Source organism: Lagopus leucura, unplaced genomic scaffold (assembly GCF_019238085.1).
Source record: "Lagopus leucura isolate 7727_CA_CO unplaced genomic scaffold, USGS_WTPT01 Super-Scaffold_100002, whole genome shotgun sequence".
Lineage (NCBI taxonomy): Eukaryota > Metazoa > Chordata > Aves > Galliformes > Phasianidae > Lagopus > Lagopus leucura.
The window spans coordinates 8,011,343-8,027,049 of record NW_024962263.1 but is presented as its reverse complement, the minus strand read 5'-3'; the positions used below and the strand labels follow the sequence as shown (position 1 = coordinate 8,027,049).

General features: G+C 44.0%; 1 protein-coding gene across 1 annotated transcript; it reads left to right on the top strand.

Annotated features, from left to right (window-relative positions):
- The first annotated feature begins 2,189 nt into the window (after nucleotides 1–2,189).
- SMIM13 (small integral membrane protein 13) lies at nucleotides 2,190–14,708 on the top strand. The gene is made up of 2 exons (XM_042869281.1): nucleotides 2,190–2,329; nucleotides 11,141–14,708. Exons 1-2 carry the CDS (start codon nucleotides 2,254–2,256, stop codon nucleotides 11,332–11,334), a joined length of 270 nt encoding a protein of 89 aa, XP_042725215.1. The 5' UTR covers nucleotides 2,190–2,253; the 3' UTR covers nucleotides 11,335–14,708.
- The last annotated feature ends 999 nt before the right edge of the window (nucleotides 14,709–15,707 follow it).

The following is a 15,707-nucleotide window of genomic DNA, read 5'->3' as shown; positions in this document are numbered from 1 at the left end:
ATTCTATTCTCCAAATGATTGGAGGAGGAAGTGCTTCTCCTTTTATCTTGTGGCTTGGTTAAAATGTAACATCCACAGTTACCTCTTCTCTGTGCCCATGAGGATTTGCTTGTTTAACCGTTTCAACCATAATGCCTTTTATACAGCCTTTTTTACTGGCTTGTTGTCAGTGCTGAGGACAACTTCAGTCCTACATCAGTATTGACCTCCAGCAACAACAGGCCAGTGAAAGCAGAAAGTCTGGAGCACAGAAGACTTGCTTCTAGTAAAGAAGGACCAATTTTGGGAGAGCATTTCTTGTAGTATAACTTGAGAAAGTTTTAATTGGCAGAAGATGAATGTTTCAGACCAGCTAGTACCAGCAACCAAAATGATATCAGCTTCAGTTTATGAGCTAGTTCTTTCAAACTAAGAGAATTTACTATTTGGAGCTGGCTTGCGTTCAAGCCTGACACCCCTTCATTTTGTATGTTTGGCACATTTAAATAAAGCTAAGGTTTTCCACACTGAAGACATGTTGATTAAAAAGCTGTCTGCCTGTGCAGTGTAATATGAAAAATGTAATTGTTAGCTGCTTTCATCTTTATTTCCTAGCATACTGCCTTGGATGGTATCATTATGGTGTATATTTATCACTCCGGGATGACTTCATACCAGGATAATATTTTTTCATCAGTCTGTGGGTGCTGAGGGGCTCTGTGATGTGGTTTGGGGACATGATGTGAATTAATTAACTGCTAATCATAAAACTGTTTGGAGCTGTATAACGATGTATACAACATTTTTGAATAGCTCCAAAATGCGACAGCTGTTTTACAGGACAGAGAACATTCCAGTTCCATACCCGTAGAATTTGCTCTAACCACTCATGAGAAATTAGAGAAACAGAGCAGCATGGCTAGGAGGGAACTTATTTGTTTCTTCAGAAGTTAATATGGTGGTAACTGTTACTGCCTTGTTTGTTTGCAATACAGAAGAAATCTTGCTTAAGCATGCGTGTAACAATTTAGAGTGAAAGATGAGGAGACATGTCACAGTATTCGGTTATTGAGACACATCAGGAAAGGTGTTTCAGGTAGGACAACGCTTGCAAGACATGACAGGTGGGTTTGGCAGGGCATTAACCAGGGCTGGGGCTGCTGGGAGAGAAAGGCTGAAATGGGAAGATGGAACTCAGGAGCTGAGCTGGTGAAGTGACAGCAGCTTTAGGTAGTTGAGTGGGGGATTTCAAGGCCAATTTGGATGTGGCTCTGCGCAGCCTGGGCTGCTGGTTGGTGACCCTGCACACAGCAGGGAGTTGGAACTGGATGAGCATTGTGATCCTTTGCAACCCAGGCCGTACCATGATTGCGTGTGTGAGTACTCTGGGGTTGGAGGTATCCTGAAAGGGGGATGCAGGTGTGACGCTCAGTGGGCAGCAAAAGCACAAATTTTGGCTTCAGTTGGAAGGGGGGATTTTAAGACAAACCGTATAAGAAACACGAAGGGAAATGGACTGGCTTTTCTGTGCCATCCCACTGCAGCGGTGACATCTTCACAGCATTGTACAGCAGTGGATTTAGCACGTGTTTTATAAACGTTAGGAGTGCCTCCCAGGCTGGAAGGGAAGCTGATAACCGTGCTGCGGTGCTAAGGGCGAGGTCAGAGCCGGCCAGGAGCACCACCTTTATCGCAGGGCTCCTGGTAACCTGATTTCTCTGAGGGAAGGCAGCTGCAGCGTCAGCAGAGGGCATGGGCACCAAGGTCACGCGGAACTGGAACCGCAGCGGGGTGGTGCGGGTGTAAGAACGCTGCCTCGGCAGACGCCCAGGCGCCCCGCTGTAACGCCGCACGCAAACGCCGCGCACCGAAGGCGGCGGCTATAACGCGGGCGCACGCTCCACCCGCGGGAGCTCGCTCGGCGTCGCGGGGCACGCTGGGAATTGTAGTCTGCGCTGCCTTCGGAGCCCGCCCGCCCCCGGGGAGCGGAACTACGTTTCCCGGCATGCTCCGCGCTCCGCGCGCGTCACCACGCCGCGCTCCAAAGCCCACCCCGCCGCCGGCTCGGCTGGCGCTGGGCTCTGCCGGTTCTTCCTCCGGGGCGGCGGGCGGCTGTGCGAGGCGCTGCCTTCGCCCCGTAACCTTCGGGCTTTTGTCCGTGCCCAGCGGTGCCGCCGGTCCGGGTCGGGCCCTGCGTGAGGGGCGAGCGGGCCGCCGAGCCGCCGGCGTCGGGAGTCGGGCCCCGCTCGTGGCGGTGGGGAAGGGCCCGGCAGCATGTGGCAGAGCATCGGGCTGACCCTGCTGGTGATCGTGGCAACCCTGGCCTGCGTGCTGCTCTTCATGCTGTGCGGTGAGTGCCCAAAACGGGGCCGGCATCTCTGTGCGGCGTGGTCGGAGGCGTTGAAGAAACGTGTCGGTGTTGTACGGAGGGACGTGGTTCGGTGGGAAAATATCGATGAGCTGGGGGGGACTTTTGCGAGCTCTGTGTTTCTGCGGCCTGTCTGCTGTGTTCTCAGCTCTCCTGGCTCATCTCTGTACCGTTACGTGAGGGGGTGAAAGGGTCTGATGGAGAGCTGCTGAGGGAATGGAGATTGTTTAGCTTGGAGATGAAGAGGCTCAGGAGAGACCTCACTGCTCTCTGCAGCTGAAAGGGCGTTGTGGCAAGGTGTGCCCTCTTCCCCCAGATAACTGGTGGTCAGACTGGTGGCGATGCACAGTGCAGCAGTTGTTGTTCAGATTGAATATTAAGGAAGATTTCTTCTTGGAGAGAGCGATGAGGTTCTGAAGCAGATTGCCCAGGGAGGTGGTGGAGTCACCTGGAGGTGGTCAAAAGCTGTGTGGATGTGGCACTGCGGAGCATGGTTAGTGGGCATGGTGGGGTGGGTTGGCAGTTGAACTTAATGATCTCAGCGGTCTTTTCCAACCTTAACCATTCTGTGATTCTGTCTTGGCTGGAATAGGCTGAGAGCATTGCTTGGTTCCACATATAAAAAATAAACAAAGAGGAAAAGAGGACTTTCCGGAACATGTACTTTCTAGATGTAGAGAAAAAGGTTATTTAAATGGCAGGGACAACTTTTAGAGGTCTTTTGGAGTTGTTGGAAGGAAGCATTGATGTAATGTGTGTGGGGGTGATGTGATCAATGTGTTGGATGTGGAATTCAAAAAGAAGTAAAAATGAAGGCCACCAACACTGGACCCAACTATGCTTCAGTATGAAGCATTCCTGAGATTAAAAAAGTGACTGCTGGTGGATTTGTAAGTGATTTTTGAAAACACAGTGAGGCAAATGAAGACTGCTGACACCTGATGCTTAAAAAAGTTGGTTGTACTCAAAGCTGTGAAGCATTGTGGAAAGATTTTGCAAGATCAAGAGACTGGATAATGAAATGATAGGAGGAATGCAGTGTTAACATCTATGGCACTCTAAAAGTAATGCCTCTTATTTGTTTCCATGGGAGCTACAACATAAACAAAGAGAACAATAATGCTATTTGATGGAGCAAATTCTTAGCTACAAACCACTGTTTTCTAATGTGGACACTACCATTAACTGTGTGTTTTCACCAGTCATGAACAAGAGCCTGGTTGCTGCACTCACAAAGATCTACATGGAAATCTGGAATGTGACTTGTCTTTCACATCACTGTTGGCAGTGCTGAAACTCATCACCCACCACCTCACTGTGCTGTTCAGTCTCTAGGCGTGTTCAGGTAGCGTTGATGAGTGTCATGGGTGCCGTTTTTCCTCTGCATGGAGGAATACAATGATGCACCTTTTGCTTCATCTGCACTTCCATGTTGTGAAGGTTAAACCACTGCTGCCACACCACCACCATCTGCCTCTGATGTCAGGGGTCAACATCATAAAATAGGAGGCATTTCTTTTGGAACAGCGCTTGAACCTAAGCGTGCAGTACGTGCATCCATAAATTATGTGAGATAATTAATATAGCAGGTTCAAACAGAACAGTTACTATCCTGAAGAAAGGATTAGCAGGGGATTAATTTGTCACTGCAAGCATTCCTCTGAAATATGCTGATTCTTTGTAGAAAGAAAATAGGGAAATCCAGTGTTAGATGTTCAGCGTAAAATAGGAAGTGCTGTTATACTGCTACAGGGATCTATCGTGTGCTTATGTCTCCACCAGTCTGTTTCACTATTTAAAGGAAAAAAAACAGGAGTTTTCTTATGGAGTGGTGAGAGCCATGTAATGATTTCTGCATGAAGAGATTCTAAGTAGGTTAGACCTGTCTAGCCTGGTAAATACATGGCTGGGGGAGGATGACAGTAATAAAACCAAGGAGTGTGTAAAAGGTGATCGAGCAGCAGTTGTTCAGTTGCTTTATTACTGAGGAACTGGAGTACATCATGTTAAATGATCAGCCAACGGGCTTAACTAAGGAAAAACAATTCTTTTACGCAAGGGGAAAATGGCAAGCTTGTTAACAAAAGAGTATTTTGGAGGCCAAAACTTTCACCTTTGGAAGCTCATAGAAAAGAGGTTTATCAACTTATCTAAGCCATACTATCAACGTTATGATATCAGAGCTTCTTGCAGAGGCTGCCAAAACACACCTAGATGTTAAAGATACTAAGCACAGAAAGCCTTTAATGGTTTGGGGGTGGTGCACTTTGACTGTTGCCCTGTTAGAAGTGACTAGGTGGGGTTAGGTAGCAATTCATGCTGTGCTGCTAATGCTTTTTTTTCCCCACAGCGTTACACTGCATTTACTAATTAGTAGTGGGATGCTTCTAGCTTTTGTGGCAAGACCATTAATGGGAAATATTTGAGCAGAGGTTGTGTCAAGGCTGCTGTGAGAATAACTGGAATATAAGCTACCTTCAAGCTAATTGTGGCTGTGATAGGTGGTTTCTTATTGCCTTCTTAGCTATAGATCTCTGTTTTTTACAGCCTGCTGGTCTCCTGAGGAGATGAGTGTGTCCTGAGTGCTCTGTGTTGCAGGATATGAGTACATGCCAGCCAGTGAGGCATAAAATTAGTTGACAAACCTGACACCACAGCGGTTGGATATAAGCTTGAGTAAACTTAAGCTGATAAGAATGTTTTATAGCCATCTGATGAGAGGTATTTAACAGTCTCAGAAAAGGGCTTACAGGGTCAAGAGACTGAAGAGCTGCCACTTGGGTTCTGAGTGGCCTATATAGAAGGACTTGAGGTGTGAATGCTTGCAGAGAGCAATGGACAGAAGCATGCAGGAGATGTCCCACGATGGTGTGAATTTGTTACGTGAAATCCTTCCTACTATTGTAGCTTTCACAGCACACATCCCATCGAGTTCAAAAGTTTTCTGAAGATAAAAATTCAGTGCACGAAATATTGGAAGTCATTAGGATCAGTTCATCAGCCACTTCAAAAGCAAATGTTTATGCCTGAATTAGACTTTTGTCTCCAGAAATACTTTGAATAAGAGACCCGATTTCTTCTTCTGTTTAATGCTTCTGGATGCTTGCATTTGCCATTTTCCATGTGGATCTCAACTTGCTAAGGAAGCAGTGAAGGCTTGCAGCGAGTGGAATTTGTAAACTGAGCACATTTGACACAGAAACCATTCAGAGACTATAACCATAGCTGTTTTTCAGTCGCTCTTCTGAAAGTGGGCCAAAGGTAAATTGCTTCTACTTGATTGCCATCCTGTCAGACTGCTTTGCTCTGGTTTCTCTCATGGTCTCATCGGTTCAGTGCTTTCCTTGCTCCTCTACAGCTGCTAGGAGTTCACGCAGAGGGAAGGAGATGGGGTGAAACAGAAGACCAGCCGAGGTGAATTCCAGTACTGCTTACTGTGTGTTTGTTTTCCCAACGGATTAACATTAACACGTGGGGCCAGGTGAAAGCACACACGTGCCTTCAGTGCAACAGACAGGTGTGCTGGTCTGGTCTGGGGAGCGAGACCAGAGGGGTGGTGTTGAAGAGATGCAAATGACCTTAAAACAAAGGTCTCAAATTGCAGGTACAGGAGTGCAACTTGGTTGCAAGTGGAAAAACATCAGTCTTAAATTCTGCCTCAGTAACTTCAGTGCTTTTGTCTGGACAGTTCTGTGATGATGTGAAATGAGTCAATCTCAAAAGATGAGCAGAGCCGTGCCTGATTAGGCTAGCAATGGAGAGAAGGCATCTTTGTATTTCAAGCTGAGTTTTCAACCTGTTGAGAGTGCAAATGGGGCCAGAGCATGTTTCCTGGCTATCGGTCAGCAGAAGTGTGTTAGAGGATGCTAAACTAAGCAGGAGAGGGCTTAAGGAGCTGGGTGGACCAAGCACTAGATCAGCTGGCGTCTGCTGTTAGTGCTCTGAGCAGTGCATGCCTTCTTCAATCTAATCAGCTTCATAGCTGAGTGCTCTGGGGCAGTGCATCTCTTTAAAAGGCACAGAATTAGCAACTTGGCTGTGTCACAGAGGATATTAAACACAGAGCATGAAGCAGGACTCTGCTTTCCTAAATGTCGTGTCAGCATCTAGAACTGTGCACTTTCTCTTCATGGATGTTAAGTTTTTCTGTCACGGACGTTTATGTATTTGAATGCAGGGCTCACTCAGCCTGATAATAGCACAGCCCTAAATTAGCCTTTGCTGCTGGAACAGTAGTATCCTATTTTTAAATCAGCGAGGACAGAGGTAAAACTATTTTGCAAGACTGCTCAGGAAGTTGATAGTGAAGGCAGAAATAGAAGCCAGACCTCTAAACTCATGTGCTGTTACCGCATCACCCTTCTTCCCTTCTCAGCAAGCTGTATTTTGTCTGAGAAAGCAGAGGTTACTGCTCAGCAGTGCTCCATATCACTTGCTAGAATCATAGAATCATCGGAGTTGGAAGGGACCTTTAAAGATCATCTGGTCCAACTCCCCTGCAATGAACAGGGACATCTACAGCTCAGTCAGATGCTCAGAGCCCTGTCCAGCTTCACCTTGAATGTCTCAGGGATGGGATGCCCCCACCTCTCTGGGCAGATGGTGCCAGTGCCTCACTACCTTTTTTCTTTTTTTTTCCCCAATTAGTATTACTCCTGTTCTGTTCTTAGGCATCTCTTCTGTTTGAATCAGGAAGATGGGAATACACTCCAATAATGACATCCCTTTCCCTTTGAATTTCTACTTACAGGCCTGTGTAAGGTGCATGAAATCAATGGGTCTGAGGCCAGTGCCCCCCCACCTTTTGGGGGGAGTAGCTCAATATTTAGATCACATTGCTTCTCGCCTTTCTCCAACAAACTAGGAGTCATTGTGGGAAACACAGGAAAGGTGGGTTTATTGGTCAAATCATAAGATCTGTTCACATGGTGATACCTCATAGATGCATACTTGGGAGTCGGGGACGGAGGCTTTGACTAGCAGTCCCAACTTTGCGAACAGAACACATTGCATCACGATTTATAGGAGGGGTTGATGTGCTGAGGGCGTAGTGCCAAACATGGCTTAAATGTCTTTGGGCAGCATCCAGCTGTGGCATTCAGAGCGAGACAGCTGCTCCCTGCTTAAAACTTGGCAGAGGCTGGGAGCTGCTGTTTTGCCTGAATGCAAAGTACCGGCTGTTGGCAGGGTGTCCAGGCTCTCTGGATTCAGATATGGGCTGTACCAAGAGTTGGAGCCCTGGCTTTGCATTGCGGTGATGTACGGTTGTCCTGGAGGACTGATTGTGATCAAGTATTTTGTGATGTAGTTAAATCAATTGGGCTTCTTCAAGCAGCCTGCCCAAACATTCCAGCAGTGTTGTATGTGCAAACTACAGTGTCAGCCACTTGTCTTATGTCAGCTTTTTCATTTCTTTTTTTTAAAATACATCATGTAATTTACTAAGCATGGAACGATGTCTGGTGTTACGATTCTGCTGCATGCTTAAGAGACTGAAGAATCAATGCATTGTCATCAGATGTGGAAGTAACTCAGTACTTTGAATCTGCCTCCAGTCTTCAGTTCTTTGGGAGTCTGTTTATGTCTAAGAAGTTTCAGATGTGCTGTGTTCAGTACCTCCCAGGCAGCAGGGTGTCGCAGCCAAATGGGCAGCTTTAACTGTGTATTTCTTTTGGATGTAATTTTTTCTTTTAAACTTTCCATGCAAGCTGGCACTGCAATGAGAACAAGTGAAAGAAAGGAATCTTTCTGCTTTGATTACCTTATACCTCCTCATCTGGGAGATCTTGTGAGGCTTTGTGGAAGCATCAGGTTGTTTTGGGGGGAGGGCTGTGCCTTCATGGAGTGTAATGTTGGAAAGTTGAGAAAAGAAGATGGAGAAGCAACAGTGGATGGGGACATATAATCATAGAATGGCCTGGGTTGAAAAGGACCACAAAGATCATCCAGTTTCAACCCCCTGCTGTGTGCAGGGTCACCAACCAGCAGACCAGGCTGCCCAGAGCCACATCCAGCCTGGCCTTGAATGCCTCCAGGGATGGGGCATCCACAACCTCCTTGGGCAACCTGTTCCAGTGCTTCACCACCCTGTGAGTGGAAAAACTTCCTCCTAACATGGTGGAGATGGTAAACTGAACTTATTTAGCAATCTGGTCTAGTGAGAGGTGTCCCTGCCTGTAGCGGGGGATTGGAACTTAAATCTTGAAGATGTGATATTAAAGGTCCCTTCCAGTCCCAACCATTCTTTTCCAAGCCCAGCTGTCCTTCCTGCATTCCGTGGAGAAGCCTCTTGTCCCTTTCTTTCAGTGCGTGGCATCCAGGTTCAGTTCACTTGTCTCTTCCTGCTGGTCTGTTCGGTTGTTGGCTACAACCAGTTGTGTTGGCCGGTTGTCTGCAGTGTTCTGATTCTATCCTAAACTAGCAAGCTTTGCAGTCTGTCTGTGATACTTGGTGCTTTGGGTTTCAGATGCTGTGACCTGTCTGAAACCAAACATGGGGGGAGGAAATGCTGCTGTTCTAAAGAGCCTGAAGGAGGAATACTTACCATCTTTCAGTGCTTCTTTTCTTCCGAGTTGTAATTCTGCATTTTAAATGGCTTGTTTGCAGTGATAAAGGAAGCATATAATGCACTTTAACCTGCCAAAGTTAAATGCCTTCCTTACTGGTGTATTTATTTACACCGACTATACTCAGGTCATGTTTCTGTACAGTGTCTTACAGCATCATTTTTGGGAGCTCCTGAGTATTTCTGCTTTGTTCTCCTGTTTTGTTCTCTGGCAGTAATGCATCTGTTTGACATCAATTTACCTTGCAGGTATCTTAGATAGGATTTTTTTTTGAAGTGGGCAGTTTGTGGCTGAGAGTTTCACCGCTGCCGTATGCTCAAATAGACTTGGTAGGACATCATGCTTTTCATTCACTTGTAACTGTAGCATCCCAGATCTGTCAGCAAGTTGTGGAGTCAGACACACTTGTGATGGTTTGTAATATTCTGCTTAGGTCTCACTTTCTTGTTTCTTGTGGTCACTTGTAGTAGTTTGTATTCTTTTCTATGTGGTCTGGAAATAAGTGTGGCTTTGGGGGATTTGTTTCCTTCTTAATGAGTTCTAGAGCTATGAGAAAATGCATTGATTCTTCAGAATTTACAGAGCGCTGTGGATCCAAGAGACCTGAAATACACCTCAGTGAAAATGGTTTTCAAACAAACTATTTCAATTTTTACTCCTCGATGTGACAGGAAAAGGCACCAGACCAGCCACTTGCTGCTTCTAGATGCAGGGGTTTTTAATGCATTTGTCAGACATCAGATTTGGTTGAGTCAGAAATAATTTAAAGGATTGGATGTCAATGGAAAAGGAAGTACTTGATTAGGATTTTCAACTCCCCAGTAGGAGAGAAGTTGAGGAAATGGAGTCTGCAGGATGTGAGTATTCTGGGGCAGAGGGAAAGGGTGGGATCTTGCTTTGTCCAAAGTAATGGCTGTTCGTGTTGGCATGACTCCGGCTGCAGAGGAAGAGGAGGAATCAGGGTGCTGTAGTTACACAAGTGCCACCTGTTAGTGCATCCCTTTGCTTCATATGTTGCTGTTTGTCCACGCTCCAAAAACTCTCTGCTGACAGCTGTGTAGCTGGAGAGGACAGGTTTCCCTGGTTCTGCCGAATAGGGCTCTTTGTATTTGTGTTGATCAATAGCATAAGCTTGAATGGACCAACCTTCTGATAGGAAAATGAAGTATTAATTTACAGCTCAAAGATCAATGGTTCCTGGTACTTCAAATTGTGCTTATGTATAATGTACTTTTGGATCACAGCTTGAATCTTATCCTGCTTGTCTGTGAAGGGACAGTTCATGTTAAGCTACATTTAAGGGCAGTTAAGGGACATTTATGTTGTTTAGATTATGAAAAGTTGACTTGCTAGCTAAAGGGGAAGGGATTAGCATTAGTTCTCAGTGTGGTGACACTTGAGCATCTCTATCAAAGAACTTAGATAAATGAGACTTTAATAGGAAGGTTCTGGGTTAGATTAAGATGTAAATACATCTGCCTATGAACAGGAGGGGAATCAACTCTTTGAAAGGGTAGATAACAGCAGGACAAGGGGAAATGGTCTGAAGTTGAAGGAGAGAAAATTTAGCTTGGATGTCAAGGGAAGTTCTTTACTCTGAGAGTGGTGAGGTGCTGGAACAGCTGCCGAGAGAGGCTGTGGATGCCCTGTTCTTGGAGGTGTTCAAGGCCAGGTTGGATGGGGCCCTGGGCAGCCTGGTCTGGTATTGAATGGGGAGGTTGGTGGCCCTGCATGTGGCAGAGGGTGTTGGAGATTCGTGATCCTTGAGGTCCCTTCCAACCCTGGCCATTCTATGATTCTGTGTATTGAATCTAGCATCTGTATTTTAGGTGTGTCCATGCAAGTTCGCTTCCTCCTAACAGCTGAGTCCTATGTGTATGCACTGGTGTAATTTCCTACTTGCTGTTTGCTGTGTCATTGCATTTAAGTATATGTTCAGGTCCTAACCTGGAGCTTCACCATTTGCTTCGGGATGAGGGCAGACCTGATCAAACTGAATTGATGCTTATAGGACTGTAGAAAGGACTCTGTGTGTGTGTGTGTGTGTGTGTGTGTGTGTGTGTGTGTGTGGAGGGGGAGGACACAGGACTGTTGGGATGGAGAGTAATTAAGATGGCAGCCAATCTTTCTCTGTTTTTCCTCCTTGTGTTTCTGACACGCTCTGCCTGAGAGCTGACTCATGTGTGCGAAGTAACTGAGCGGTGCCTTCTTTCTTTGTTTCCTGCAGGCTGGTATGTGGTCTGGCAATTGTTTTTGTCTAAATTCAAGTTCCTGAGAGAATTGATAGGCGATACGGGTTCCCAGCAAGGGGACAACGAGCCTTCGGAGACAGAAGCTGAACAGGAGACTCCACCCTCACCACAGAGAGGTAGACAGAAATCTGCTCGGCAGCGAAGGGCACCTGCAGAAGAAACAACTTAAAATAGTCCTTCGAACTTCTGGCTAACTATGAATGGTTCAGCACCTCTGCACTGTGTTGTTCAGTGGTTTGCTCTTACTGAAAAACTGACGTAAGAGGTAATATTAATACCCGTGGACCTTTGTTCTGGGCTGTCAATACATACTACTTTGGGTTCAGGGAGGGCTTCAGCAGTGAGTCAAAGAACACTGAAAGAAATGAGGTGGAGAGAAATCTCCTTCAGAAAAATGCTCAGCTGCTGTAGCTCTTGTCCCTGCACACAGATGAGAAACAGGTCCTGGACCATAGGCTTAGCCTCTGCAGTTGTCTGAACATAATATACATTTCAGACTTGAAACAGTTTCTAAATTATTTTTCTTTACAGCACTGCAACTACATATAGTGAAATTGAATTTTATTTCTTTAGGTATATATGAATATATATATTTTTTCAACCGTGAGAACATGTGATAACTTGAAAAGTGGTTGAAAGAATATCCTGCTTTAGAAAGTATTCTAAAGTGAAATTTTGTTACTTATATCTGTGTAAATGAAATATGAGAAAACAATGTTAGATTAACACAGTTAAGAAGTTTTGGTTATCTCCATTTAAAAAAAGGAATTGGGTCACGAGACCTGTTTTCTTGGTTTTGACACAAGAAGGGTTACAGGTGGAACATTTCTGATAGATTTCTTTGTTCTTCCTGAACCTTTTATTTGAAGTCCAACTTGTGCTGGAAAGGAGAAGGTGCCTAGATTATATACTTATTAGTGACCTGTAGTGTCATCCTCGGCTTTGGGATACTAAGTATTTCTCTTCTGAACACTTTTACATCAGGTATCTGATACCAGGTGTAAGTCTTGCCCTGGAACCAATTAAGGCATTCTGACCAATTCAGTAGATATCACTTTAATGCTTTGGTAGTGTTACAGCAATGAATTTGGTACCTCATGTTTGGTGGAGGACTTACTGATGTTTATCAGTAACGAGCAGTTGCTCCTTTTTGAGAGTGAGTTCAACAGTGGTTCTGACATTGCATTCAGGATTTGGAGATTTGGTTCTCTTCATCAACCTTGAAGACTGCATGAGATCTTTGGGAAGAGGACATGGAGGTCCCTCCTCTCTGCGTGTGTGGAGGGGAAAAACTACCAAAATGTCTGCTTCATTAACGGCTTCACTTCTCCCTCAAAACTAGATATTGCTTCACTGTGTAAAAACTACTGTTTATCAGGACAACAAAATTGTACTTTGAGCTGTTAAGGAGTTTAAACTATGTAACTTTCAAAGTTTGGTTTGCTTGCATAGCTAAAAGCAGCAACATTTAATCTTTTTCATTAAGTACACCTTTATTTGGCAAAAGACTATTTCTCTGGTGCCTTTGTTTTAATTTGTCATCTGTGAATGAAAGTTAATGAGAGCATTCACTTTGCAAATGATTTGGGTGTTTCAGCATTAAAGCACACAAAATTAGTCTGGACCTTCCTTGGAAGTCTAAAAGGTGTTGTTTTAGTTGCTAGCATGTATATACAAGCATGCTTTGTATTACAGGATTACACTTTCAAGCATGACTAGACAGTGCTACGCTCACATCCTTGAAGCACATGTAGAAATACAACAGTCTTCTTCCTCTGTCCTCACTACTAATAAGGGAATTCCTAATAATGTTTCTTCACGAGTAAAATTGCTATCTGTTCAAACTGAACAAAAGCAATCCGACTCTTTTTTTCCTGCTGCTTTCTGTTGTTTGCCCTGTGCAACTTAATGTCACTATATTCTTGTACCTGTTTATCTTCACACAATGAGGTTTTCAGCTCAGCAGTGATAACCAAGTTCTGGAGCACTTTTCTTAGGAGAAGTGTTTACCATTTCTGTCTTTGAGCTTTACTTATGTGGGCTTGCAAGTGAGATAGTTCTATTTTTGGTCTTGATGTGGAATGTTAACGCTCCACTGCACTTCTGCCTAGATGTAAGTCCAGTGAAGATGGCAAAAGGCTCATGCTTTGAGTATCTCCAGCTGAGATAAGTAAGTTAACTCGGTCTCTGCTTCTCGTAGCTGTGAAGAAATGTGAAGTTACAGCAATAAATATAGCTAGCCAGAGCAGCTCTAAGGGAATAAGAATCAAGACTCTGGAACAAGTTAATGAAGGAAAATCCATGCGGGTTTGAATGCTGACAATGATTAAATATGCAATTAGATAGTAGTTGAAAACAAATGGATGTGGAATCTTTGGATGGTTCATCTGCTCCAGCCAGACAAATCCCTTTGTGGTTTGTAAGTGTACATTTCATTCCCAAACGCTATTTTCAGTCTTTTTTTTTAAACATCTGATGCTATTTTTTTAAAGCTGCTGTGACATAGCTGCCAATAATGGTATCTGCCTAGTGTATAACATTCACAATCTTACTAGTAGCAGCCCAAGGGCTTCTATTATGAGGTTAGGAAGACTTTTGTAATACTGGTATTTTCTGTCAATACACAGTTTTTTTTCTTTTTCTGGAGAGTCTGTAATAATATCTTTGTGCAGGGCACTTCATGCAAACCTGTAAAATGAAGCTGCGTGAGTGAAAGCACATTGTGATAAGACCTGGGTTGTGATTGCTGGCAGTCCAATATACTCATGTCTTTGAATATTTTTACTGGTGTACTTCTAAAATGTTACTGGTGAATAAGCACTTAACTTTGAATGGAACCATTCAAGGCCAAAACCTTATGAAGGCAGCAGGTTATGTATTTGAGTGTTTTTGTTTAGTAAAATCTATTTTTCAAACTGTTCATTGCCTTATTGCAGCTGTTCTATTGAATGTACTTCGGGTTGATTATTTTAAATATATTCATATCACTTTTGTTGCAGGGGCTGTGTAACTATTGAATAAGCAGTGATTACTTGTATGTGGCAGTTAATTAAACAGTTAATGTCAGGAAGGCTGGAACAAATGCAGCTTGGACTGGTGGAACAAAGTAAGAAAAGTATTGTTAAAACATAAGAATGTAGACAATGCTTCTGACTGAATTGCATAATTCAAACCTGTTAGTGAGCCACTGAGGCTGTTATCATGGTGATCTGATGTTTGTTCATAAGGTTAATTCTGTGCAGTTCATCCACTTAGCACTGCTGCTGTAGCTATCTGCAGTAAACACCATATACTGTCCAGCAACTTGTGGGCAACTTGCTGCTTAACATCAGGTTTTACACTGAACTAGACCTCTGTATGTACTCCTGTCTTGTTTGGAAATGACCAGCATAAAAAAGGGTTCTATGTGGTCATTTGCTTCTTCAGTGTTAAGATACTGTACCTAAAGCTTCTGTGGTTGTCTGTTTTCATCATGTTAACTGTTTTAACTGACTGTGCAGATTAAAAAAAAACATAATAATAAAGTAACCAGACTTGATACGAGTACTTGATCAGAGTGACTTTCTGCCTTTTTTTTTAATAGCAGTTTTTCTTTAGACTGCAACACCACAAAAGAAGACTGGTCGGAAGCTGGATTCCAACTGGTGTGGCTCCTACAGTGACTTCATGATGAAAACCAGGTTAGTATGCATCTTTTTAGAGTGTGTGTGTTTGGAGGATGGTTATATGTAAGTGGGAATGTTCAGGGATTGATGACTGGTATCAGATGGTTGCAGAAAAGCAAGCAGGTGATTTAGTGGATGCTGATTGCAAGAAAGCATGGTGTGGTCTTTTCCAGAAGGATGGATCAAGCTGCTGCTGTGCAACTCTGCCCTGAATTCCACAGCAGACTGTGCTAGCTGGTAGTCCTCCTTCCCCACAGGTACTGGTGTGCTGTCCTTGAGATTTGCATGTGGCTCTTATCCTATATGATGAATACAGGTAGTTTCTGTAAAACAGGCTGTGCTTTATCTTGTTTGGGTTTCATATGAACATTTTGCCTCAGGATTAGACTAGAAAAGAGTTGCATAAATATGCTGTGTTTTATGTTAATCCTTAAAGACATGTATTTTAGTGTATTCCTCATGAATCAGAAGCTCTTATGTTAGAATTGTAGAATCCTTAGAGTTGGAATGGGCCTTTAAAGATCACTTAGTCCAACTCTCCTGCAATGAACTGGGACATTCACAGCAACATTAGGTTGCCCAGGGCCTGATCCAGCCTGGCCTTGAAAGTCTCCTTGTTGTGAGTATATTATCTCTGGTATTTTTAATCACAAAATGAAATTTCATCGTAGATTTCATATTATGATTAAAAATTTTGAGTGGAATGGACAGACTGTATGTAGACTGTTTGTGAAAAGGAAGAGAAGGGCTTAGATCTAGTCTGGGGCTTCCATTGACAAGTAGCAGTGCTAGTCTTGCTCTTTAGGCAAAAGGAATTGTTAGAAGAACCTGTAGATGGAAAAGCAGCATCATGGAGCAAATGGCAGAAAGTCAAGCT